At 41.9% G+C, this 26,552-nt stretch overlaps 1 protein-coding gene across 1 annotated transcript in view; it reads right to left on the bottom strand.

Annotated features, from left to right (window-relative positions):
- Positions 1-26,552, bottom strand: part of ARHGAP10 (Rho GTPase activating protein 10) — a 232,123-nt gene that overhangs the window by 9,251 nt on the left and 196,320 nt on the right. Inside the window, exons 20-22 of the mRNA XM_065405556.1 lie at positions 15,038-15,197; positions 4,224-4,364; positions 1,721-1,812 (exon numbers count right to left, since the gene is read on the bottom strand). Coding sequence (XP_065261628.1) covers positions 1,721-1,812; positions 4,224-4,364; positions 15,038-15,197 — 393 coding nt within the window. The remainder of the gene's footprint in view (positions 1-1,720; positions 1,813-4,223; positions 4,365-15,037; positions 15,198-26,552) is intronic.

Raw genomic sequence — 26,552 nt, 5'->3', positions numbered from 1 at the left:
TCTTTCCAGTTTGTCCACATCTTTCCTAAGGTGTGACACCCAGAACTCGACACAACACTCCAACAGAGCCCTCACCAGTGCCCAGCTGAGCAGACAATTACCTCCTGTGTCTTACATATGACATTCCTGTTAATACCATACTAGCCTTCTTTGCAATTGCATATTCAGTTTGTGATCTGCTATAATCCCCCAAATCCTTTTCTTTAGTATTGCCACATAGCCAGTTATTCCCTATTTTGTAGTTGACATCTGATTTTTCCTTCCTAAGTGCACTTGTCTTTATTGAATTTCATCTTGTTGAATTCAGACCAATTGTCCAATTTGTTAAGGTGGTTTTGAATTCTAATCCTGTCCTCCAAAGTGCTAGCAACCCCTCCCAGGTTGGTGTCATCTGCAAATTTTGTAAGTATACTCTTGACTCCAATACCAAAGTCATTAATGAAAAAATATTGATTAGTACCAGACCCTGGACTGACCCCTGTGAGACCATGCTAGATGTGCCCTCCCAGTTTGACAGCAGAGTTGCGATATCTGTCACACAGTGCATATCAACTTTCTGACACTAGTAGCAAATTGAACAGCTGAGAATAAATTAGGAGGTACCGGGTATGTTGGCCAACAGAAGAATTTCCAGGCTCTTCTGCATCAGTGTGCCCCTTGTTCCAGCACACAGATCTCAGCATTTTTTATAAAAAATTCAGGGAATAACTTGGGAGCTTCAAACTGCACAAAAGTTGGGTGAGCATTTTGTTGAACTTAAGTTTTGGTGTTTTTTCAATGTGACACCATGTATCAAGGCCTCATAACAGAGGCAGTTGTGGGGTACTCTTGCTATCATTTGATGATTTTCTAATAGCAGTGCATAGTATATTGCATTCATAGGGCAATAACTGCCAAATATAACATTTAAAATCCTTCACAACAGCCCCTGCTTCCACGTCCCCCCACTCTCTGCTGACCTCCTGGTGGGGAGAAGCCGGGCTGGCTACTCCTTCTCTGATGTTTTTAGGGGTAGATGACATGTTCAGTCCCCTCCTAGATCTTCAGGGATTAAATAATAGCCCCTGCTAGCACAAGGGCAGAACTACAGGAAAAACTCCTGTCAACTCAGAGTCCCTGGTACAGAAGCAGCTGATTGGAAGCCAGGATAGATTAACTAAATTTGGGATGCCCTGGACAAATCAGGATGGTTGGCAAATACGCCCTCAAATGAGGATCTCTTTATGGACATCCATATTTACCTGTATATTTGTGTGCATGGACATACACCATCACTTGGCCCCACGTAATGCATACTCACCCCTCATATACATATATTCACCATTCCTCCCTGCCCCCTCCCCCCAAAAAATCCCTATCCTGCTCTAAATCCTGAGGTAAACTTTTAGGAAAATGATGTCTCAACACAAAGTTCCCTTCAATTTACAAAGCTAAGTATGTGAAAAGGTTCACATACAGCGATGCTTTTCTGTGCTGCCAAATAAGCATTTCTACACAATTGCAAGTGCCTCCTCACCTGAGCCTAGAGTATCATCACCATAATGTGCTAATACATGCCCAATAAAATGTATATCAACATGCCAGAAATCCATTAGGTCCCGGACTATTTGTAGTCAGCCACCTTGGCATATCACTAATAGTTATGATTGTATTTTTGTCTGAGGCCATTTAGGAAGGTTTTCAGTTTGCTTGTTTTAACATTTATGTGTAGAGTACTTACCATCTTCAAAAACTGCTCCTATTTGAAAAGATAATTCAGAGCTATGTTCTGCCTCACAAGGGTACACTGCTCTTGCTCTTCTGTTGAGAACACTGAAAGTGGGACATAAAATGAAATATGCTTATCAATGGCTGAAAGAAACAAATATCCATTTATAACCCATTTGGGGCCCAATTTCAGAACTTGAAGCACAGAATTTCATGTGCACAATTGCGTGTTCCTAATTTGCACACACAAACAGCATAATTTCGTTTCACAATTTGCCATTTGAACTTGTGCATAGCCAGTTTGTACATGTAATATAGCTCTGCACACACACTTGTGCATATCTCACTTTTAAAAACAAACTATGTAAAACACTGCCCAAGGAAATCAGCAATGAAACAAACATGAGGTAAAGGATACAGTACTTAATCTTAAAATAATAATCTTTAGATATTGAGACCCATTTCTTCAGTCAACTTCAACTTCACGTTTTCAGTCTTCCTGTATGCAGTCCTGTATTTGAATTGTTCTTGTACTTTCTTATCAGACAACAGTCTAGAAAACCACAGAACATGTTCTGTCCTAAGTAAAATTTTGGACAGTATTCTAGAGATGTATTTAAGAGGTTTGATAATGAAATATCACTGCAAATTTTTTCAGGATAACTATGAACTTCTGAAGCTACCATGACCAGAAATCTTAGAGCTTTTTTGGCCTGCCTTATTTAAAAATGCTTTCCTGAATAAACAGTAACTGGATACTTTACAATGCATTATTCGACAAAGCACCCACGTTATTAATTCATCATTTGTTGAATCCTCACAGCAAAAAAAATGTACAGAAAATATTGGAAGAGACTGTCCCTGCCACAATGAACTTGCAGTCAAAAGGACAATACAGCTGTAGCACAGTGTAACAAGTGGCCAGAAACAAAATTTATGACAAAGTGGTGCAGAGGATTTGTTAGTATGTCTGACTGCTTTCCTTAGCAATGTAAGTAGTACAGCAGTCCTTTGTTTGTAGGGGTAATGCAGATGGGCTTCACAGAAGAGATAGGTTTTAAGAAGGAAAAGATGAGATGATAGAGGCCTAGGGTGACCAGATGTCCCATTTTTAAAGGGACAATCCCGTTTTTGGGGACTTTTTCTTATATAGGCACCTATTACCCCCCAACCCCTGTCCCTTTTTTTCCACAGTTGCTATCTGGTAACCTAATAGAGTCCTAGTGCATCCTGGGCAGAAGGCAGAGGGAAAACAAAGAAAAAGGCATAATGATGAGAGTGGGAGGAGATAGAGGGAGCGAAAGGAGTGAGGAGAAAAAGATGAGAGTAGAGACATGGACAGTGGAAGAGTTATGCAGAGTCTTGAAGGCAAGGACAAGAAGCTTGAATTTGATATGGAAGGCAAAGGAATACAGCTGGAGGTGTGTTTTGATGAAGGGACCATCTACCTGTAATATAGTAAATTGTTGAGGAAAACAGCAAATAAGATACATTATGAGCAAGAAGTAAAGGTCCAGCCGAGACAATTGACACTGTTGGCATTATTCCTCAAGCAGTTTTAACTACCACCTTGAACAGCATGAGGCACCTCTCTGCTTGCAAATGGCTACATTCTTGAATTTGCGGTGGTTTCTGTATTACAGTGGTTTTCAACCTTTCATCATGTGCAGACCCCTAAACATTTTTGAAGAGAGGTGCAGACCACGTTGGAAATCATCGACAGAGGTCTGCAGAGCACAGGTTGAAAACCACTGTTCTGTGGTGTCAAGTATCAGGGGGTAGCCATGTTAGTCTATATCCACAAAAATAACAAGGAGTCCGGTGGCACCTTAAAGACTAACAGATTTATTTGGGCATAAGCTTTCGTGGGTAAAACCCCACTTCTTCAGATGCATTCTTCTCCATGCATCTGAAGAAGTGGGTATTTTACCCATGAAAGCTTATGCCCAAATACATCTGTTAGTCTTTAAGGTGCCACCAGACTCCTCACTGTTCTATGGTCATGACAACCCTTCCCAGACCCCTTAGACATAGTCTGCGGACCCCCAGATTGAAAATCACTGCTGTATTACAGTAGAACCTCAGAGTTACAAACACCTCGGGAATGGAGGTTGTTTGTAACGCTGAAATGTTCATAACTCTGAACAAAACATAGTGGTTCTTTCAACAGTTTACAACTGAACAGTGGATTGAATACATTTTTTTTTAAAATTTCATTATGCAGAAGAAAAATGCTGCTTTTCCTTTGTTGATTTTTTTTAGTAGTTTATGCTTAACACAGCACTGTACTTGCTTTTTGGGGGGGAGGCGGGGGTGTCTTTGCTGCTGCCTTATTGTGTATTTCCAGTTCCAAATGAGGTGTGTGCTTGACTGGTCAGTTCCTAACTCTGGTGTTCCTAACTTCTGAGGTTGTATTGTACATTAAGACCCAAGTTTGCTTTTTTCCTTAGGACAATGATAGAGAGAGAAGGAAGTAAAGAAAACATCAACAAAAATTGAAGTGTATATTGTTGTACCTTTCAGCTGGTCTGTCACTCCCTGTGGCAGAGGTGGGGAAGGGGAAAGATGACGGTGCTGGGGTTCTGGTAGTTGAGGTAGGTGTTGTGGTGGACTGTGTATTCAACCATGAGACCATCGATGAACGAATCTGACTGGGGCTAAGGGAAGAAATTTTTCAGGGCTGCATTAATAACTTGCATGCAATTCTCTTTCACATCAGAAACATTCCATGTGGGACTCTGTGACTATGGGGACTACTGAACTCCTTAAAACTCAAGATTAGTGGGGTCGCTGAACTGATTTTCCAGCCATGGTTCTGAATTTCCTGACAAAGTATTTCTCCTACATGTCCTATATCCCAGGACAAAGACATCTCTCAAACTGATGATATACTCGATAAAAATGCAAACACCCAATTCCTTATGTAATAAAGGCAGATACAATGGAACCACATCTTGCAGGCTATTATTTGAGCTGCCACTACCTACGCCTTTACAAGTTTTGACAAATCTATTTTAAGATCTTTTCAGTACTGCACTAAGCCATGTGCGGCTGGAGGCTTTCAAAAGAGGTTGCAGCTATTACAATGGTGGGATCATGATGCTGGCTCTCAGCACTAGTGTCACATTTGAGCACGGCATGGGCCTTCATGGCCTCTGTCAGGGGTTGTGGAGATGTCAAGAGAACAAAGCCTCTCCCAACGGTGATATTATAACAATGCTCACTGTGATGCTTCTGGACTGAGATCCAGAGGCCACACAACCTGGGCAGTTTGTTGAAGATTCAGACCAACCAGAATCTTTGGAAAATGGAAACTTGTATACTTATGAGTCACAATGAAGTTTCGCATAGAAAGCCAAAGTGTAAAGAAACCCAAACTTCTTTCATAACCTTATTTGCTGAACATAAACAATGTGCTCATCTGTGAACAGAGCTGATGAGAAGTCCCAATGACTTTACCATCCAAGAATATTATATATTGTGTGCACGCACGCCTGGGTGCACACGTGCCAGGAAGGAGGAATTTCATATGTTAAAAAAACTAAAAGACACAAAAACCTGAAGTTTCTCCCTATTTTGAATCTCATTTCAGGACACACAAAAAAGGCCAAGTGGTTAAAAAAAATGAACTTTTTTGGAATAAAGGTGCTGAAGTGCAAGCAACACCTATGTAAAAACACAGTTCAAATGACAAACATGTTAGTAACATTCATTCAGGCATCATCACCAATCATCCTGGAGGGCTAACTATGCTAGTCTGACTACATTATTGGTTACATAACGTGCAGACTTGTACATGCCTGAAAATATTAAAGCCCCGATTCACAGACTTCAATAGCTCGATGGTGATTTACATCAGCTGAGGGTCTTAAAGTATGTTCGTATTTAAATAAGCCCAACATTTAAAAACATCATATTGATTGGTTTTTATTTACTTTTAACATTTCCTACTTTAAAACCAGTGCCAGGCTGATTTCTGAAACCTGTATAAAGTATAGAGAAAGGGAAAAAAATATTCTGGGTTTGTTTACTCTATTGCCAAAATTTAAGTATGTCAGCACCCACTTAAACCACTAAATGTAGCAACCACCAACAGCTCAAGGATGTTCTACCAAATGAAGTGCCTTCTAGAATTGCAGATCAGATTTGGCATCCTTGGCTCTCAACCAGTGAATAATAAACACATTCATTCATGAATATTTGGTTTAAAAAACAAAACAAAAAACCCCTACCAAATGTATTACTTTGTTTCTAATTATTTGACCAGCTGTACCAGTGAAAAACAACTCGTTTTGTGCATGCGTGAGAGAGAGAGAGAGAGAGAGATTGATCAGGTGGAGGGGTTAGAAACAAAACTTATATTTTTTACTAAAAATCTCTCATCCAGAAACATAATTCACAAGGACGCATACAACATAAAAGATGGGTTCCCTTTGAGTGTTGGCGGGGGAGGGTGGGGAGGGGGGGAAAGGATGTGTCCGGAGAGGGGTAGGCGAAGAAATGAAATGCTCAGATCAATATGTATGGCTCATGTTATGTGAATTACTACACAAGATGATCAGTAGTGTATCAACCAAAAAGAATGCACTGCCCCTCACTTGAGGCACAGTGTAAAACTGAATACAAATGTAGATATATTCTCTGGGAGCCTAGTATGAATCCCATATTTCCAGTGGAAAAACCTTTAGAAATGCAGGCACCTCTGAGCTCTGTGCTACTCCCTCCCCCACTTTTTGATGTATTCTCTTAATACGATTCAGCTGTAGAGAAAGCACTGCGGTACTTCTCTTGAATTCGCCTGTCAGTTTCAGCTTGTGGTTACAGATCAAGAGTTCATGGTCTATGATGCAGCAATGAAAAACCCTATTTCTGAACATAACATGGTGAAACAATCACTAATAACAAAAATATGAAGCAGCCACCTGACCTACTTGTATTTTAGTTTTTCTTTTTTATTTACTATAATTGGCTACCTAAAGAACCAGTGTTTTGATTCTATTTTTAAACAGAAGTTTTTACTCAATAGAAAAGATCTTTCAAATGCTGTGCTGCACAAGCCCCCTACTGCAGGATTTTTTTTAAAGGATATTTGTGATAAAGTTATTTACATAAAAAGATATTTAAAGATAAAGTCGTAAGAAAAGCCTTGCTTACCAAGATGATAATAAAAACCAACTAGTATATCTTATCTCAAATTTAAGGCAGTCTGTTAAAGAAATCCACTCGCCTAAAGGCTGAAATGAATGCAATGTGTTTCCTGTGGAAACAAACCCTGACATAATCATCTCTCTTTGAGAAGAAATGTTATTGTCTGGTATAGAGAATCGGTGTCGGGGGGGGGGGGGGGGGGGACGCCATACTGAAAATAAGCTAGAGATTTCATACAGATATTCAGAAACAAACTCCTGAAAACAAGATTTTATTGGATGTTTATCTGGCTGGTTCCTAAGGTAACACAGCTACTGAGGAGCCTCTTATCTTGAGAGCAAGCAAGAGAGAGAGCCTGTGAAAAGAATCTACACTCTAACTTTTTAGAAAACAGGTTTATTTCATAGAAGGATTTGGCAGCCCTGTGTCTGTCATATCACACTATATTACTCACACAAAACTCTGTGAAAGTGCTTTTAAAATGGTTTATTACAATAAGACATGTATCAAAAGGTATTGGCTATTTCTGATTCAATATGCCATCCAATATTCTCCAACACCAGACAACACACTCCATGCATATTAAACTTTCTCACTGTATGAAAGCTCAGACTTTTTGGCGAGGGTGGGGGGATACACTGTTGGATGCAGTTTCGACTGTTGTAGTTTGAGCCAGAGCAGGGAACAGGATCCAAAGGGCTTAAGAAAAAGACCCACCACCGCTCGGAAGGAACATGTACAGTACACAGAGCACGCATAAATCTTCTTCATTTGTACAGAAGTGGATCAGCCAACACTGGAACAGAGGTTTCTTTAAACCTAGATTGTGAAGTCTCAGTGGAGCAGCTAACACATTAGAGCAATGATCTTTCATGCCAGTCTGGTAAATCTAAAGCATACATCTACAACAGCTGTCCTAGGGTAAAGCATTTTAAAATTATAATTTAGTTAGAACAAAATAAAGCATATGTATATCTGTATGCTACAGCAAACCCCTGACCAAAGGCTGTTCCTCTTCCAGAAATCAAGAGTAATTGTATTCCCTGGATTGAAAAGAGCCGCTGTAAGAGAAAGAGGAAAATAGTCTGCACTGTATAGCCCATTATTTTATAACACTCCCTCTCATAACATGTATACCATTTATCCCATATAATATGACACAGTGATTCTAGTGCAGTGTTTCTAGTTGTCTAACCCACGTTTTGAAGACAGTCTAGGCGATAGCCAACCCTGTTTCTTGTAGGAAACACATGACCTCAGAGTCGAGTTAGATCGTGCCTGTTTCAATGGAGTTGCAAAAATGGTGGGCATTACTGCCCTTGTACCACAAAAGGCAGAATTAAAACAAGTGCCAAATACCCACACACACCTCCAAAAACTGCAGTCACTGAGTGGGTGACAGTGATGAAACAATAGCAGGCTACAAAAATGAGCACAACTAGTGCGTATGATTTCTGTATAATTGGATCATGTCTTTTTTAAAGCTGTTTAAATGTGTTCTTCCTCTAAAATAACTTAAAAGACCTCAGTTAATCACACAGAAGGAACATAACAAGGTTCAAGACTGTCATTAAAGTCACCTGCCACCTGTACAGAGATTGTGAATTTGCATCACCACCCAAAGCTACAGAAAGGAACCCCTTCAGTTTTCCAGGGAGATAAGCTGACTGATTGTAGACATAACAAGGCTGATGGGAATTCATTTGGTAGTCAGACAAATAGGAGTAATTATCTCCAAGACTTTCGTTGTGTTCAGGACATTGCTATTTCCTCCTTCCCCTGCCTTCTGACAGCTTCTTTGACACTGGTTTTCCTCTTCAGGATTTCAGCCATCCTGAGATTTACTGTTGCTTTGCTTTTATCATTAGTTTCATCACCCACTGCTCACAGACATCCAGAAAGGCACTCTGATGATTTGGGGAATCTGTCTATGAACATCTTATGAATTATGATTTATTTTATGAGCTCTATGTATAACTCTAACTCTCGTTATGTAATAAACTAACCATGGGCTGACAAGGACCCTGTCATATATCAGACACCCTGTCTAGAAGAAGCTATAGACAAACAAAAGAAGTTGTTACCATTCTAATGACTGTTCTCTGGCAAGGCAATAAGTATACTAAGGAAGGTGCCTGAGCTGGAAGAATCCAATTAATTCCAGGTGATCTCAGGCAGGGGAGTTTGGAGCAGTGGAATTTCCCCAGAAGAGAGAACAAACGTGAGGTGTTAGTTCAGCCGTTTAAAAACACAGAGATTAGATGAGTCAGGGAGACAAAGCTGAAGAAAGAGAGAGGAACAAAATGGGACAGGATTTTGGAGGAATAAGGAACCTTTTTGCCTACCAAACCAGCAAGAGGAGAAGGAAACTGCCTGCAGGAGAGAGGGAGACTCCATATTCTGACGAAGCCATGAGGCTCCAGAACAGGGTTCTTGATCAGGGCTGAGACTCACTCAAAACACAAACAGTATGGTCAAATGTAGCCCTGGTCACTATTATACAAACTTCTTTTGTGCGTTTCAGAAGAGGCACACAGATAATACAGTTTGTGTCTACTGTAATGCAGTCACATTGATAATATAATACTGGTATTGTAATATATATAAACTAAATATTTCCCATCATACTGTTTAAATATGAATTTATAGTACTATAGGAAAGGAAACAATGAATTCACACTACTGTGGCTCTTTTGGGTAATGTTGACCACTAACTTGGCTCCTGAACCACTGAGGTCTGAGTATCACTACTGTACAGTGCCTAGGACAAGAGGTCCCTGGACTGTAATACAAATAATTAACAGCAGCAACAGTAGCTCTCTAGAACACTAAACAAACATTTAGGAGCTCTGTGCATTTTTTGCTGTGTTCTTAAACATTTACTTCTTTAACAAGGCTGAATATTACTGTTATTCACCTTCATCTACAAAAGGTTTAATCCCAAAGAGAGCATTTCCCTAGGCAACTCAGTACAGGAGCACTATTGCAAAGGCATCTCTCCAACCTTCAGCTGTGAGTGATTTCACATTCCTCTGTTTCAAATGATCACTGGATGAAACTAGGTGGATGGCTGGCTCAGCTTTAGAGTCTACACAACACAGAAAAAAGAAATCGCATTGTGTCAGCTGCTGTTCTTCATTAAAGCAATAAAATATTTTGCACTTCATGCCTCGTAGCCAAGGATTTCACAGGGCTTTAAAAAAAACAACACACTGAAGCAGGAAAGTATCATTCTAATTTTAGGCATGAAGAAAACTGAGGTACTGAGCGATTAAGTGACAGGAGTCACACAACAAAGTCTGTTTCAGAACCAGGAATATCAAATAGATCCAATTATAATTTCTATGGCTTAAGTCACAAGACACTTCCCTTCCAGTTTCAGAGGGGAGAAGACACATCACTAGGACAATTCCCTTTTCTGTGTGGAGTTATATGAGTTATAAATTTAAAAAGAAATACAAAACTTAAAAGTAGGTAAAAAGTAATATTTTACAATTCAGACTAAAGATAGAATTGGAGAAACAGCCTTTGCAATACCTGAATAGTGAGAAAGAGAACACAGTTTTTAAACAGAAGTATTTGGCCATTTTAACTTACAGCAACTGTGACAGTGCAGAGAATGAACACCTATGAGTTCCAGGAGGTGGGTGGGCACATCTGAAAGCCCCTCCCCCAGCCTAAAAGGAGGAGTGACTAAACACAGGGCTCAAATGATTTTGGGGGACATCTAATAAGAAAACAGGGACAGGTGTGAGGTCATAAGGCCATAAGCAGGGATCCTGAGGGGGACACCGAGCAGAGAACCCCGAACAGTGCCCACTGCTCCTCAAAGGTGTCTAGGGAGCCAGCGGACGTGGCCCAGAGGAACTGGCCCAGATGTATGATTGAAGGGAGGAACAGAACGGAATACCCACAGTTGCAGAGCACCTCCCCATCCAGCATCCTCCTCTTGGTTTTATAAATGGCCATATTGGCCAGCACCGGGAAGAGGTTGATGAGAAGGTCTCATGACTTTGTGGGGTCACAGACAGGATGTGCATAGATCAGGAGGTGTGGGGAAAAGTGCAGCCAGAACCTAATAGAAGGTTCTGGAGGAGCTGGAAAAGGGGCTGCAACTTGGCGCACTCCAGGTAGATGTGCACCAAGCTTTCCCTCACACCTCTGGAGCCCGGCCAGGATACCTGGGGCCAGGCTCAGGATGTTGAGCCAGTGCCAGAGCATGGACAGGACCAGCTGATTGAGCACCAGTGCCCTCCCCCACAGGGAAAGGCACTGAGGCGGTCCCATCCACCTCTGCAGCCGCTCAGCCACCCTGCCCTCTAAATCTTGCCAGTTCTCTGGCAGAGAGGGATGGGTGGCAGAAAGGTAAACACCCAGATAGAGCAGCAGACCTGGACTCCACTGAATGGCCTGAGGCACGAGTGGAAGGGAGCTCACCTGTCACCCATCCCCAAACATCAGGCCAGAGCTCGACCCAGGTGGAGGAGGCTGCTGAGGAGATGGCTTGGCAGGCCTTCACCGGCAGCAGGTCGCCCGGGCCCCAGACCCAAGGAGCACATCATCAGTGTACGCTGACAGAAACACCCGCAATTCTAGTTTGCAGAGCACCAACCCCATCAACCTCCTATGGAGGAGATGGGAGGAAAGGCTCAATGGCCACAGTGTACAGCTGGCCTGACAGCGGACAGCCATAACACACCCCTTGCCCGAAGCTGACAGGTTTGATCGGGTCCAGTTGAGCTTGACCAAACAGTCCACGGAGGCGTAAAGCACCTGGAGAAAGCCCATGAAATGGGGCCCAAATATCTATCCCTTTCTTAATGATTCCCTACGCTGTTAGCTCTTTTGACTGCTGCTGCACACTGAGTGACAACAGCTATTTCTCAAGAGACATCAACATTTTTCTCTGTGCGTGTTGGGTGTGTGTGTGTGTGGGGGGGGGAGGCCCACAAAAGGTTCTCCTTGCCATGGACTATTCTATCACATGTAACTGAAGATAATCTGTTTAAAGAAAACTGTTTTATTGATAGAAAATAACTTTGGAGCATCTGAAATATCTTGAACTCTGATGCAATGCCCTCCTAGGAAACAAAGCCAAATGATTCTTCTGCAGCAATGAAGTCACCCATTCCCTTATTCACTGTATAGATAATTAATAGCTCCACTGCGATTGATCTCCAACAACTACTACCCACAAGTTATAAACATCGGCAGAAACTTGAGAAACCAGATTCTCCTGCATTCCATCTGACCTAGGCTCAGAATGGTATTTACAAGAGCTGGGCGGAGAACTGGCTGATGTGTCTAAATTGAAACATTCCACAGAACCACATTGATTTTGATGAACTTCTGCTGGAAACGGGTCAGTTTCTGATAGAACCTGGCTGTCAGGCAGATTTAAACCTACCTGGCTTCCTGCCAGCTTGCCCGGCTGGCTCCTCAGCAGCCTCAGGCGGACTTTCCAATGCCCCTGGCTCTGGGCCAGCCTACCCAGTGGACTGTCCCAGAGCCAGGGCTCCCAGTAGAGCTGGGTGGAGAACAGTAATTCTATTTTGTGGAGGATTTCAAAATTTGGGGGTTTTGTTCTGAATCAAAATGAAACCAAATTTCTAAATCCTGAAATCGTCCATGAAATTGAATTACTGTTCTGACAAAAAATGCTGAGTCAAGATTTCTCTGACCAGTTCTAGTATTGACACACTAGCACTGCGTTAGAGACTCTATGCGTTGCTTTCCTGCAGTATTTTTTGTCCGATTCCTCAACCACTGTGCAAAGTTTCAGATAAATGGGCGAGGAATCAGTCTGAAATCCTCCTCCTCAAACTGCGAACCATCAGTGGAGCTATTCCTCAGCTGCTACTGCAGCCTAAGGCCTGTAGCAGAGTCCACTTTCCATGCACAATCTCTCCTGGGGTGGTTGGGGCTAGCAGATCAATGCAGTGACAAATCCACCAGCCAGTCCACTGCCCTTTCCCCAGCCCACAGCCTTCCCCAACACGTGCAGAAAGAGAGAGTGCTGTGCAGAGTACAGTATTCCATGGTGCACCAGGATTGAAAAAGTCCTCCATGCATATTTTCCACAGCCTGCTTCCCTCTCCCACCAACCACTCCCTCACGTGTGAGACCACACTGATTTCCCCATGTTTAAGGCTCTCTGGGTCTACAGGAAGCGGAGAGAAACTATTTCATGAAGAATGTGACTGAGAGAATGTGCTGCTTTGAAACCAACCTGTTAAGGCTCAGCCCTTCCACAAAGCTACGCTCCTCAAACTTCTCAAGCGAGGCGGGTGGGAGAGGCAAACAGCTTTTGACTAATAAACTAAGTGTATGATGTCTTTGCTTGTTATTTGCAAATCTGAAGTAACAGCAGTACTTCCCATTGAGCAAAAACTATCAGATCTTCAAAGGAAAAAGTAGAAAGATGCAGTAATGCAGAGTTAGGAAAATGCATGGGAGCAAAAACACCCAATGTTCCTGGAGTTGCTCGGCAGTGGGAATGTCTTGCTAAATTCAATTTTCCTAGCTAGCCTGCACATACACACCTTTTCCTGACAGAAAACCTCAAGAAGAAAAACTGCAGACAAAAGAGGAATTTCATGCTTCTACTGAAAGTTACCACTTGCATGGAAAGTCATTATGGACCTGCATCACTTTTAACTACAAGCCAAAAAAAAAAGGGGAAGAAAATTACAACCCAATACAGAGGCAACAGTGCCCAAAGCACATCCATATAAACGAGAGCAAATAAACCCAGCTGTAATTACATGGATGCCTTAAAGACTTTTGTTCTTTCGCCCCATTTGGGAAAAATGTTATTACAATTAATAAGTACTTACCAATGATATATATATAGCATATATATCATATAAGCAGGCCAGGCCACTCAAAATGTCACTATGGAAAATATCCGTAACAAAAAAGCAAATCTCTTCCCCAGACTTACTTCATTCACCTTTTTGCCTTTCAAGGTTAGAGATTTTTTCCATGACATTTTAAATTTTGTATGAATAGTAAACCAGGGAATTCACTCAGAGTTTGATTTATGATAAAAAATGTCAGCCTCCTTATGTCTCAGGCATGGCCGTGTTGTGAATTGAGCCCCAGTGTACTAAAACTTGCAATGTCACTTTTTGCTGAACTAGAATCAAGCTCGCTAACTGCTACAAAGCCTATTCAAGTGACAAACTGCAAATTAATTGAAAATACAGGCATTTTTATATGTTAATATATTATATAGATCTAAGTCTGTCCTTGAATAGCAATGTTCAGCTCCTATTAACTTTAACAGGCGCTGTATGTATGTATCCAAGGACAGAATTTGGCCATACATCTTGATGGTAACATACTACCACCCACAGCTACTACGTGTATAGACACTTCTTCAGGTTAGGTATATGGGGGACCCAGTGGTTTGAAATAAAACAATGGTAATGTATTATGCACAGAATACTTTACAAATGCAGTGCCTAAATAAAACAGTGTAAATCATGAAACTGCTAGTAGTAAAACACCTTGACTTTCCATAGTAAAAAGCTGAAATATAATTTAGCACAGTGGTTCGCAACCAGCGGTATGTGTACCCCTGGGGGTACGCAGAGGTCTTCCAGGGGGCACTCAACTCATCTAGATATTTGTCTAATTTTACAACAGGCTGCATAAAAAGCACCAGTAAAGTCAGAACAAACTAAAATTTCATATGACTTGTTTATACTGCTCTATATACGATACACTGAAATGTAAGTACAATATTTATATTCCAATCAATTTATTTTATAATTATATGGTAAAATGAGAAAGTAAGCAATTTTCCAGTAATACCAGGCTGAGAAACTTTTATATTTTTATGTCTGATTTTATAAGCAAGTAGTTTTCAAGTGAGGTGAAACTTGGGGTACACAAGACAAATCAGACTCCTGAAAGGGGTACAGTAATCTGGAAAGGTTGAGAGCCACTGATTTAGCAGATATAACTGTCGGATGCAGAACTGTATTTTGAGAACCATTTTGAGACATGAGACAGATCAATTTTTTATTCACTTACTCCTTCGCTCCCCATAGTTGTAGCAATGGAAACCAAGTATAATCACTTCAAAAAGTTACTCAGTTGCATCCAAAGTAGGCGGGGAGAGGGTGTGAGTGCAACGGTCTCCTCTTTCAGAACCAACTGAAATAATGTTACTTACTGATTGGCTGCCCAGTCCACTAGGTCTCCACTCTCCAGAATAAGGTGATTTTTGTCTGGCTCAGGGGGGCTACTGGAGACTGCAGGTGTAGGAGAATGAGAAGAAAGAGAATCCATACTGCCAGTAGGAGTGTCCTCCCTGGGAGGGCTGTGGTTGTCAACTAGACGAGGAAAGCACAAGGATACAACAAGTAAAGAAGATACCATTAAAAAAAAAAAATCTAGTGCACAGTAAATTACTTAATTATCCAAAGTACATTGTATGTTACAGTGAAACCTTTACAAGAAACAACTTTCAGTGTTAGAAGTATTCCCCGCCCCCAAATATACATTATTAGTATCACCCTAAAGTATTTCCAGAACTATGGAACACAGTTTTGCACCACTTTTGTTAGAAGGTTACATCTGCTAAGCAAACTAATTCCTCTGAGTGGTAATTTATGACAGACTTCCTGTTCAGACTGGGATTCTTTGGGTCCCCTATCTTTGTTAGCTTTGTTAAATAAAAGAGTCTTAAAACAAATAATGTAACACAAACACTCCGGGAAATGATCTTTCACAAGATAATGCAATAATCATAATTTTATCAAATGCAAGACTGTGGAATTTACAGAGGTCACAATAGACAACAAACCTATAACAAGCAGACCGTTGTGAAACACACGATATCTTTAGGACATTTTAGGGTATGGCTGCTGCTAATCTGTAATTAACCCCATCGTTTTCTGGTCAGCTGATTGTTTTACACGCTGCTACTAGAATATCACCTAGTGTGTAAAATATTCAGAGATGATTTATTTAGCTGGCAGCTTTGTTTCTCTGCCACTAGAGACCCTTTAAGAAACAGAGCATCTATTTCATCGCAAACGATGACAAATAAAATTACAGGTATGCTGCGCCATTGTGAATGAGATCCCCAAGACAAAAAACACATCCCACATTGTGTTGTTCTGCTTGGATCTATCTATTTAGAAGACAGCTTTTCATTTTTAAATGTACAGTTAGAAATGTCTGGAGGGATGTATAAAATGAGAGATTACAAATACACCTCTACCTCGATATAACGCTGTCCTCGGGGGCCAAAAAATCTTACCGCGTTATAGGTGAAACCGTGTTATATTGAACTTGCTTTGATCCACTGGAGTGCGCAGCCCCGCCCCCTGGAGCACTGCTTTACCGCGTTATATCTGAATTCATGTTATATCGGGTCGCGTTATATCGAGGTAGCGGTGTATTACACTACCCAGCACAACAAGGCTCCAATCCCGAATGGGGCCTTTGGGTGCTACCATAATATAAATACATACTAGTAATAATAAATATTCAAGACAACCTTCACAGAATTCCCACATTGATTCTGTCACTTCACTTCCATTCTACTCCCACTAACATATACCAGCACATCCCAGAGCAGTGGTGATTAATACAATGTTAAAAATATTATATAGTGATGACCCCTCAACCTCATCATCGAGTTCAACTCCTTCAGGCAAAAGCTACAAACCCCAAATCCTACCATGCCATGTCTATATAATTATCTGATCAATAGTCTCTAAATTGTAGCATTAGTTTGAGGAGCTGCATATTGCGTACACAGCACTCTACATTAAAAAAAACCCCAACTTTACAAATATGTTCTAATTCAATAATTGACATAATTAATCCCCACAGAGAATGGCTCAGTTTGATATAACCTAATCTGAGTTGAATGTTTTACTGTTTCACTGATTTGATTTCCTTTTCCTTTAAAAAAAAAAATTAAATATTGTCAACTAGGAACACCTTCAGAGGAAAAAAGCCATTGTCCTCCACCTCACAACTACTTGATCCAAGTCAATTTCTTCCACTGAAACAGCAGAAACTCATCAAAGCAGTCAACTCCTGCTTTCCCAGCCAGCTCTTCACCATCCCCCTTGGTAATTTTGAAAGAACAGCTTCCCTAGAGATTAAAATGACATACAACTAAAGACACTCAAGTGATAAAAAGTGATCATCTGAAAATTTCTCCCTAAAGTAGCTGCTAATTTAAGGATCTAAATTAGCCTGTAGTAGCAAAGTATGAAACTCTGAGGAGGAGAATGCTAACCTCAGAAAATGACTCATTCATATTCTAGCCTAATCCTGCTCACTCACAGAGCAGCTGCACTACCTTACTGCTTTGCAATGATACTTTGAGCTGATAGTATCAGAGGGGTAGCCGTGTTAGTCTGAATCTGTAAAAAGCAACAGAGGGTCCTGTGGCACCTTTAAGACTAACAGAAGTATTGGGAGCATAAGCTTTCGTGGGTAAGAACCTCACTTCTTCAGATGCAAGTAATGGAAATCTCCAGAGGCAGGTATAAATCAGTGTGGAGATAACGAGGTTAGTTCAATCAGGGAGGGTGAGGTGCTCTGCTAGCAGTAGAGGTGTGAACACCAAGGGAGGAGAAACTGCTTCTGTAGTTGGATAGCCATTCACAGTCTTTGTTTAATCCTGATCTGATGGTGTCAAATTTGCAAATGAACTGGAGCTCAGCAGTTTCTCTTTGGAGTCTGGTCCTGAAGTTTTTTTGCTGTAAGATGGCTACCTAAACATCTGCTATTGTGTGGCCAGGGAGGTTAAAGTGTTCTCCTACAGGTTTTTGTATATTGCCATTCCTGATATCTGACTTGTGTCCATTTATCCTCTTGCGTAGTGACTGTCCAGTTTGGCCAATGTACATAGCAGAGGGGCATTGCTGGCACATGATGGCATATATAACATTGGTGGACGTGCAGGTGAATGAGCCGGTGATGTTGTAGCTGATCTGGTTAGGTCCTGTGATAGTGCTGCTGGTGTAGATATGTGGGCAGAGTTGGCATCGAGGTTTGTTGCATGGGTTGGTTCCTGAGTTAGAGTTGTTATGGTGCGGTGCGTGGTTGCTGGTGAGAATATGCTTAAGGTTGGCAGGTTGTCTTTGGGCGAGGACAGGCCTGCCTCCCAAGGTCTGTGAAAGTGAGGGGTCATTGTCCAGGATGGGTTGTAGATCACTGATGATGCGTTGGAGAGGTTTAAGCTGAGGGCTGTAGGTGATGGCCAGTGGAGTTCTGTTGGTTTCTTTTTTGGGCCTGTCTTGTAGCAGGAGGCTTCTGGGTACACGTCTGGCTCTGTTGATTTGTTCCTTTATTTCCTTGTGTGGGTATCGTAGTTTTGAGAATGCTTGGTGAAGATCTTGTAGGTGTTGGTCTCTGTCTGAGGGGTTGGAGCAGATGCGGTTGTACCTCAGTGCTTGGCTGTAAACGATGGATCGTGTGGTGTGTCCGGGGTGGAAGCTGGAGGCATGAAGGTAGGCGTAGCGGTCGGTGGGTTTTCGGTATAGGGTGGTGTTAACGTGGCCATCGCTTATTTGTACGGTGGTGTCCAGGAAGTGGACCTCCCGTGTAGATTGGTCCAGGCTGAGGTTGATGGTGGGGTGGAAGCTGTTGAAATCATGGTGGAATTCTTCCAGGGTCTCCTTCCCATGGGTCCAGATGATGAAGATGTCATCAATGTAGCGTAGGTAGAGAAGGGGCGTGAGTGGACGAGAGCTGAGGAAGCGTTGTTCCAGGTCAGCCATAAAAATGTTGGCATATTGTGGGGCCATGCGGGTGCCCATAGCGGTGCCACTGGTCTGGAGGTATATATTGTCACCAAATTTGAAATAATTGTGCGTGAGGATAAAGTCACAGAGCTCGGCAATAAGTTGTGCTGTGTCATCATCAGGGATACTGTTCCTGACAGCTTGTATTCCATCTGTGTGTGGGATGTTTGTGTAGAGAGCCTCTACATCCATGGTGGCTAGGATGGTGTTTTCTGGGAGGTCACCAATGCACTGTAGTTTTCTCAGGAAATCTGTGGTGTCACGGAGATAGCTGGGAGTGCTGGTGGCGTAGGGTCTGAGTAGGGAGTCCACATATCCAGACAGTCCTTCAGTGAGCTGATAATTCTTCGATATTGCCATTCTAATTTGCATGGCATGACATGCCATGAGAACTATACAAGTGTCAGGTAAAAAGTAATTCATTACATCCCGTTTACAGGTATACATGTCAAAATCAGAAACATATTCTAAAGATTAGACAGTAATATTGTAATCTTACTTCATAAGGTAATTTAATTCTTTAAAACTAAATAAACTAAGTCGTAATGCACATTTCCCCTTAAAGTCTTGCTTTTCAGACCCAGTTACACTGATGGCACCAAGATCCTCAGTCAACATAATCACACCGTTTCAGAGGATTTGTCTGCTTCTGTGATTTGCTAAACATTTACAATCACAAGCCATCAAATGGGAATATAATCTAGATAAATGCACGCAGACAGGTCAAGAATATAAAGCACTTCTATGAGTGTGCAAATACTCGGCAGGAGGGTTGTTTTAGTTTACAGGTACGGTTGGCAGTGCTTCCATATTACAAGTTGCAGGTACAGTATGAAGTCCTTCATACACAGGGTGAAATCCTGGATCCACTAAAATCAATGCCAAAACTCCCATTGACTTCAATGGGGTCAGGATTTTACATGTAGATTTTACAGTTTGTCACAATTTCTTTCCTATAGCATAAATATTGATATGGATGTGCCTTCATCAGCTTAAAACAACATACTGCATTGTTGCTTTCTAGTAACACAAAAGATTTTTTGCTACACATAGAGAATACCATTGTTAGTTTTGGAGACTAACTTATGTCCCCCAAATTCTAAATTAATTTTCATAGATTCATACAGTTTAGGACCAGAAGGGAGTTGTAGTGATAGTTGGGGCCTGGTAGGCCTACTCTAGTTGTGAGTCTAGCTGTGGGGAAACTGGATAAAAGTCCACAAAATGTCATGATAACCTATAACAATAAATAGTGATGGGAAAAGGGAAAAAAGGGAAAAAGAAAGACTGAATTAGTGTAAACAAAAAGGCCGACTGAGACACCTCAAGGACTGTGTTAAAATCATGCCCTGTAAAGAAGAGAAGTGTGGGACTGAAAATTAATGGACCAAAATTGGTGTGTTGGAAATTAGGCCTAATCGGTGAACTAAGCAATGAGAAAACAAGTTATTCTGCCCATCACTCCCTCTGGGGTCCTTAAAAGAAAAGACTGTGAGGGGGGGAGAGATTGGAAATGAATACAATTGCTGACTGAAAGAAGAGGAAGGAGCGAGTTTCACCATCATGGCTGCCACCTCCACCATCTGCCAGGACCCTGGGACCCACCCTAACACCGTTGGTCCTTCATCATCCAAATCCTGAGGGATGTCCTGACCACACCAGGATGGGGGGAGGGGGGAGACCCGAATGACACCACCATCTCCACCATCTCTGGCTAAAGCCCAGATATCATCTGGGATGGGAGATTGTCGTCCCCCTCATTTCTCCTCCCTCTGTTCATGTGTCCTTTTCTTTCCTGACCTTATTTCTTCTCTTTCCTACCACTCTCCTAAAAATTTGTAATCTCATCAAAGAATGAAATTAGAATTATTTGACAAAACCGATCTCCCATAAAAGCAGACAGGCATTACTTATATTCTTACACGTTCATGCTTTATCAAAAGCAACAGAGGGTCCTGTGGCACCTTTAAGACTAACAGAAGTATTGGGAGCATAAGCTTTCGTGGGTAAGAACCTCACTTCTTCAGATGCAACAGATGTTGCATCTGAAGAAGTGAGGTTCTTACCCACGAAAGCTTATGCTCCCAATACTTCTGTTAGTCTTAAAGGTGCCACAGGACCCTCTGTTGCTTTTTACAGATTCAGACTAACACGGCTACCCCTCTGATACTTGATGCTTTATCAAGTGGATCCTGCCACACTTCAGGGAAACTGCACCTTTATTACCCCTCTATGGTCCAGCAAGGGCACCCACTCTAGGCACCAAGCTCCTCAGCCACCACTGTTCCCTCTCTTGACTGGGATTTCCAGACTGCACAGCTTCCTGCCTATACTGTGGCATCCCCAGCAAAATCAGACTGCCAGCTTGCTTTACTTTTCTCCTCAGAGACAAGAGACAGTTATAAGTCAGCGCAAAGTTCTTTCTTAGCAAGCACTTTTATTCCTAAGGTAGAAGCATTACAAAGAACCTACAGACATGCTAATAAGCTTACCAGAGACCACCCCCTAACTCCAACAAGGGCTCTGATTGGTAATTAGTCCTTCATGCCCCACACAAGGGTTTTTCCTGAGGTTCATAACAGCTATCACTCAGAGCTAGCTCCCCCATGAGTTACTGAGTCCTTCCTTTATCTAGTTTGGGCTTTTGAATGGGTGAAAAGATAATCAGCCAGATAATGGATTTCAATTCGAGGCACAGTTTCAAAAGAACGGCTCCGGAGGGGATTCCATTCTTCCCAATTGTTTCCTAGGAACCCCACGCAACTAAATTCAGTCTTGTCTGGTCCACTGAGGTCTTTTTTTTTTTTTTTTTTTTTTTTTAAAAGAGTCCTTTGAAGCATATAACACACTTCGCAGTGTTTACATCAATCCTTTCTCCCCCTTAGAAGAACCATCCCACAACAATACATAAACATTTGCATTTTTAACACAATGACCTCCTGAGATACTTTACTTAATTCAAAATAGGTTTTCCAGGATATTGTCATATCTGTCACAAACCCATATCAACTTTTCTATTATTTTCCTGGGATTGATGTCCCACTAACAAGCCTATAGTTTCCTTGGTCATTCTGTTTGAATACTGACAGAACATTAGCACTCTTCTAGTCTTCTGGAATTTCCCCAGTATTCTAATATTTATTAAGAACTAACAACAGTCTCCTCGGCCAACTCTTTTAAGCCTCTTTTGGGTGCAAGTTCATTTGGGCCCATTGAGTTTAAAACGTTTATCCCTAGAAGATGTTGTTTGACATCCTCCTTAGTTACTAATGGACTGGAAGGAACTTCATTATCCTTAAGTGATATGAGTACATCATCCTCCTTTTTTCAAATACAGAAATATTTATTGAACACTTGTGTCTTTTCTGCATCATTAACAATTTACCATCTAGTAATGGGCCTATACTCTAGCTAGAATTTATTTTGCTGCTAATATACTTTAAAAACTCCTTATTATCCATAGCCCTGCCAGCCATGGAGGTTCCCCTGATGTCTTTAGCTTTCCTTATCAATTTTCTACATTTCAGAACTTTTAATTTATATTGATTGCTATCTATTTAGTCTCTTTCCCCCCATTTGTTATGTATTGCTTTGAAAAGCCAGTAAAATTCTGAAAGGTTCAGAGGGCAGAGCAGCCTTGAAAGCATTATCATGTCCACTGTATCTACTGTGTCAAGCACTTAACTGGCACAGTGGGTGTTCTTTTTTTTTAATTCAGTAGATTAATTGATTCCTAATATTGCTAATATTTTTTTCTATTGTGGTCCCCCCCCCCTTTCTTCTACAGTGAGAAGCATTGTCAAGTTCTGAAGGTGTAAATGTTGCATTGCATTACTGGATTGATATCTTTTATTCTTTTAGAGCGGGGCACCAGGAACCTTCAGTTTTCCTCCCTCTCCCAAAGCCTCTTCATTATAGGTAGCTTCTATACAGAAAAATAGGCAGAACATGATTACTTTTGAAGTTCATTGCCATTCCTTAAATTAGCTAGAGGGCTACCTTTCTGATCACTTCCTTCAGTGTATCATTGAGTGGACTGTTGTCCTGAGCGTTTCATGGGTGTTCCTCAAAGCCTTTATCCCCACCCGATTTCTCTTCTCTCACTACACCTATGTCTACGTGCTCTTATCTGCAAGCCTAACTTAGACTATCATCTTTATGTTGATAACTCACAAATCTCCCTCCACCCATTCCAATATCTCAACCAATCTCTAGAACAACTCTGCGTGGATTACCCTCAAGCATCCAGACATCGATTGAAACTGCGAGACCAAAACTGAGTTCTTGATACTCCTTTCCCCCAGCACTGCACCCTACCCCTTTTTCTCTATAACCATGGGAAACACTAATATCATCTGGGTCACCCAGTCTGTGAGCTCGTATATCACTTTTGCCGTGGCCTTCTCTCTCGAGCCATACATACAGGCTTTTTCTATATCTTGCCTCTTCTTCCTACATAGGTACAAGATCCAAGCTGTCCTCTCAGTCCGCATAACTAAAACTCTGCCTCTGCGCTGTAATGGCATGGTCTGCCACTCTAAGGACCAAAGGGTCTTGGGCCAGTCGCCCTGTTCAATTATCAGACCCAGAGCAGCATCGAAAGATGCGAAGGGAAAGGCCTCTGCACCTCTGCGAACTGCTTTGATCAGGAGAATAGCTTTGTTTTGTGTTTGAATAATAAACTGAGCTCTGATGAAAAGAGGCTGAGAAAGACAGGCCAGCAGCCCTACATGTGGAGAATGCACACTGGTGATTGGTCCCTTGAACAGAGAGGAAATTAAATTAGCTAACAGGAAAGATCAGGATTTGCCTTCTCCCCTTGTTTGGTTGTCTTTTTTTTTTAATACTCAGAGAAAAGAAAGAGGACATCGTCAGTCTACGGGTAGAACAGCAGCAGCAGACCCAGGCACTCTTCCTCCAACTGCTGTAGAGTCAACAGCAATAGCAGGAGGCTCAGCTTGCCAATCAACAGCAGTTCCAGGAACTCCAACCCCAGCAACAGGAGTGATTACTGAAACATCTGGAGAACTGGGCTTCAGGGAGTCTTACTGGACCTGGAGAGGGTGGCTCAGGCAGGCCTTGCACTGGGTTGGCAAAGATGGGGCCAGAAAACAATGCTGAGGTTTTTCTCAGCACTTGTGTGAGTAACCAGGGCTGCAAGTTTGGATGAGTCAATTTGGGAGCCTGGGTGGCACCCATTTCTGATGGGAGCAGGGTGACCAGATGTCCCAATTTTATAGGGACAGTCCCGATATTTGGGTCTTTTTCTTATATAGGCTCCTATTACTCCCCACCCCGTCCCGATTTTTCACATTTGCTGTCTGGTCCCCTAGATGGGAGAGACCCAGGCAGGGTACCGAGTATTGAGTGAGGAGCAGTCTGGCTTATAACCCAAGGTAAAAGCTGCTATTTTAGACAGACTGGTACTGACTCTGGAAGCATACAGTCATTGATTCCAGGTCAACCAGTTTCCACAGGGAGCATGCATGCACGTAGTGGTCCAGTGGTTGCAGGACCTCACTACCCATTGGTTGTGTCCAGAGACTAGCTCTGTAGAGAGAGTTATAGACCTGGAGGTTTTGGAACAATTTTTGCAGGTCCTGCCTGTGGGAGCCCAAAGCTGGGTAAGGCGTTTTTGGGCACTTTCCATGGGCAAGGGAGTGGAAAGAGTGGAAGCCTTCTTGGAGGCCAAGGGAGCTGAGCGGCATATGCCAGACCGGGAGTTTCTCACTAGGGAAGGCAAGAAGAAATGTATGCCAGATCAGTAGTGCCCCCTGACTTTGGATGTGTGTTATACCCTGTACCCATCCCCTACATTTGAGTTTAATCAACTCAGTGTAGCTTTGTTGTATGCCACATAAAGGAACCTGAGTAACAAGACCTAAAGTCAAACTGAGTTCTTGGGGAACCGAGTGGAAAAGATCTCAAAGGCTACCCCAACACTAAGGAGACGGGGAGAAACTCTCAAGTGGAGATAATCCTGGTAGCCATAGACAGAGAGCATTTCAGAAGAGTTACTGGCCCCCAATAAGTCTTCCAACCTAAGGGAAGTTCCCCTAGAAAAGCCAGAAAATCTCAGTAGTATGTTTCCAATGTGTCAAATCTGGGAACGTCACAAAAGATTGCTCATTAATGGAGCAATGCAATTATGTGGAGTGCTATTTCAGACAAAGGGAGAAGACGGGATCCCCTAAGAAGCATGTAGGGCATATTGGATCACCATGGAGGAAGGGCTAAGATCCATGCTTTGGATGTGGGAAGGTGAAACACGTATTAAAGGGATGCCCTGGGACCTCAGAGAAGTAGATGAGGGCCCTGCAAAACATGCGGCCCTGAAAATGAAGCAGAACAGTCCCCAGGAGAGTCAAAGGAGGAGGAAGTGTATAGTCTGTTAACAGAACTGAGCAAGTCCCAGGTACCTGAAATGACATGAGGAGAGAGAGGTTCCATCCTGGCCCAGGAATATAGGGGAGGAACTAGACCCAAAGACCAGCACACCCAGGAAAGTTGTGTGCAGGGCTGATGAGAATAGAGCAGAGGTCTTTGCCCAACCTAACAGCCTACTGACTCGGCTGGCAGAATGCTTGGAGGAGCTGGAGGAAATGTGCTCCACAAGGGACAAGGTTTTGAGCACAAGCAATATAGAGGGAACAAGAATTGGTACATTTCAGAGGGAAGGAAGAGAACAGTGAGCAACAATACTTGATACTGGAGGAGGTGGCAAAGAAGCTTTGCACTGAAGTTCTCCTACAGCAACAGCACATGACAGAAAAAGATAAGAAGATAGAGACCCTTGAGGCTGAGGTGACTGCCCTAAAAAGGAAAGGACTGTGCCCTGGTGAGGATATAGACTACAGACATTGTCCTCAGGCCAGTCAAACAATGACTCTGATAACCAATTAACGGTGGATAATCAGCTGAACATGAGCTCCTAATGTGATAGCATGGCCAAAAGAGCTAATGCTGTACTGGGATGCATAAATGGGGTAGAGAGGTTATTTTATCTCCGTATTTGCAGTGGAGCAAGTTCTACTGGAATACTGGGTCCAGTTCTGGAATACACAATTCAAGAAGGATGTTGATAAATTGTAGACAGTTCAGAAAAGAGCCCACAAGAATGATAAAAGGATATGAAAACAGACTCAAGAAGTTCAATCTATTTAGCTCATCAAAGAGAAGGTTAAGGGGTGACTCGATCAGTTTATAAGTATCTACCTGGATAAAAAATATTTGATAATGGGCTCTTCAAAACAGTCTAAGGCCGGAAGTTGAAGTTAGACAAATTCAGACTGGAAATAAGGCGTAAATTTTTAACAACCAGGGTAATTAACCATTGGAACAATTTACTAAGGGTTGTGGTGGAGTCTCCATCACTGGCAATTTTTAAATCAAGACAGGATGTTTTTCTAAAAGATATTTATTTCAGGGAAGTTCTATGGCTTGTTTTATACAGGAGGTCAGACTAGATGATCATGATGATCCTTTCTGGCACTGGAATCTATAAAAGCCTGTCCTCGCTCTCATCTTTTTTTACTCCCTTAATTCTTTAACTCCCACACTCCTGACCTTCTCCTTATTTCTACTCCAAGTTAAAAAGAAAATAATGATTTGTTAGACAAAATCTGTAACAAAACTGTGTCAATCACCACAGTATTCAATAAGTTTGTATGTTATTTCACCTTCCCAACTCTCTCTCATCCCTCCCCCGGCCCAAAATCACAGATTCTTAGGGTTGAAAGACTCTAAATATATAAAATGTAATAATATTATCCATATCAGAATCCAAACTTTCCAGCTAGGCTAGCCAATTTTATCTTTTCTTTTTTAATTTTGTTGTTGCTGCTGTGATTGGAATGCATGTTCCGTTCAAAGAATATTTTGTTGTTGGCTTCAGAAACTGAAATATCTTGACAAACA

Source organism: Emys orbicularis, chromosome 5, assembly GCF_028017835.1.
Source record: "Emys orbicularis isolate rEmyOrb1 chromosome 5, rEmyOrb1.hap1, whole genome shotgun sequence".
NCBI classification, from domain to species: domain Eukaryota; kingdom Metazoa; phylum Chordata; order Testudines; family Emydidae; genus Emys; species Emys orbicularis.
The sequence above is the reverse complement of the archived record's forward strand: the minus strand, read 5'-3'. Positions and strand labels throughout refer to the sequence as shown.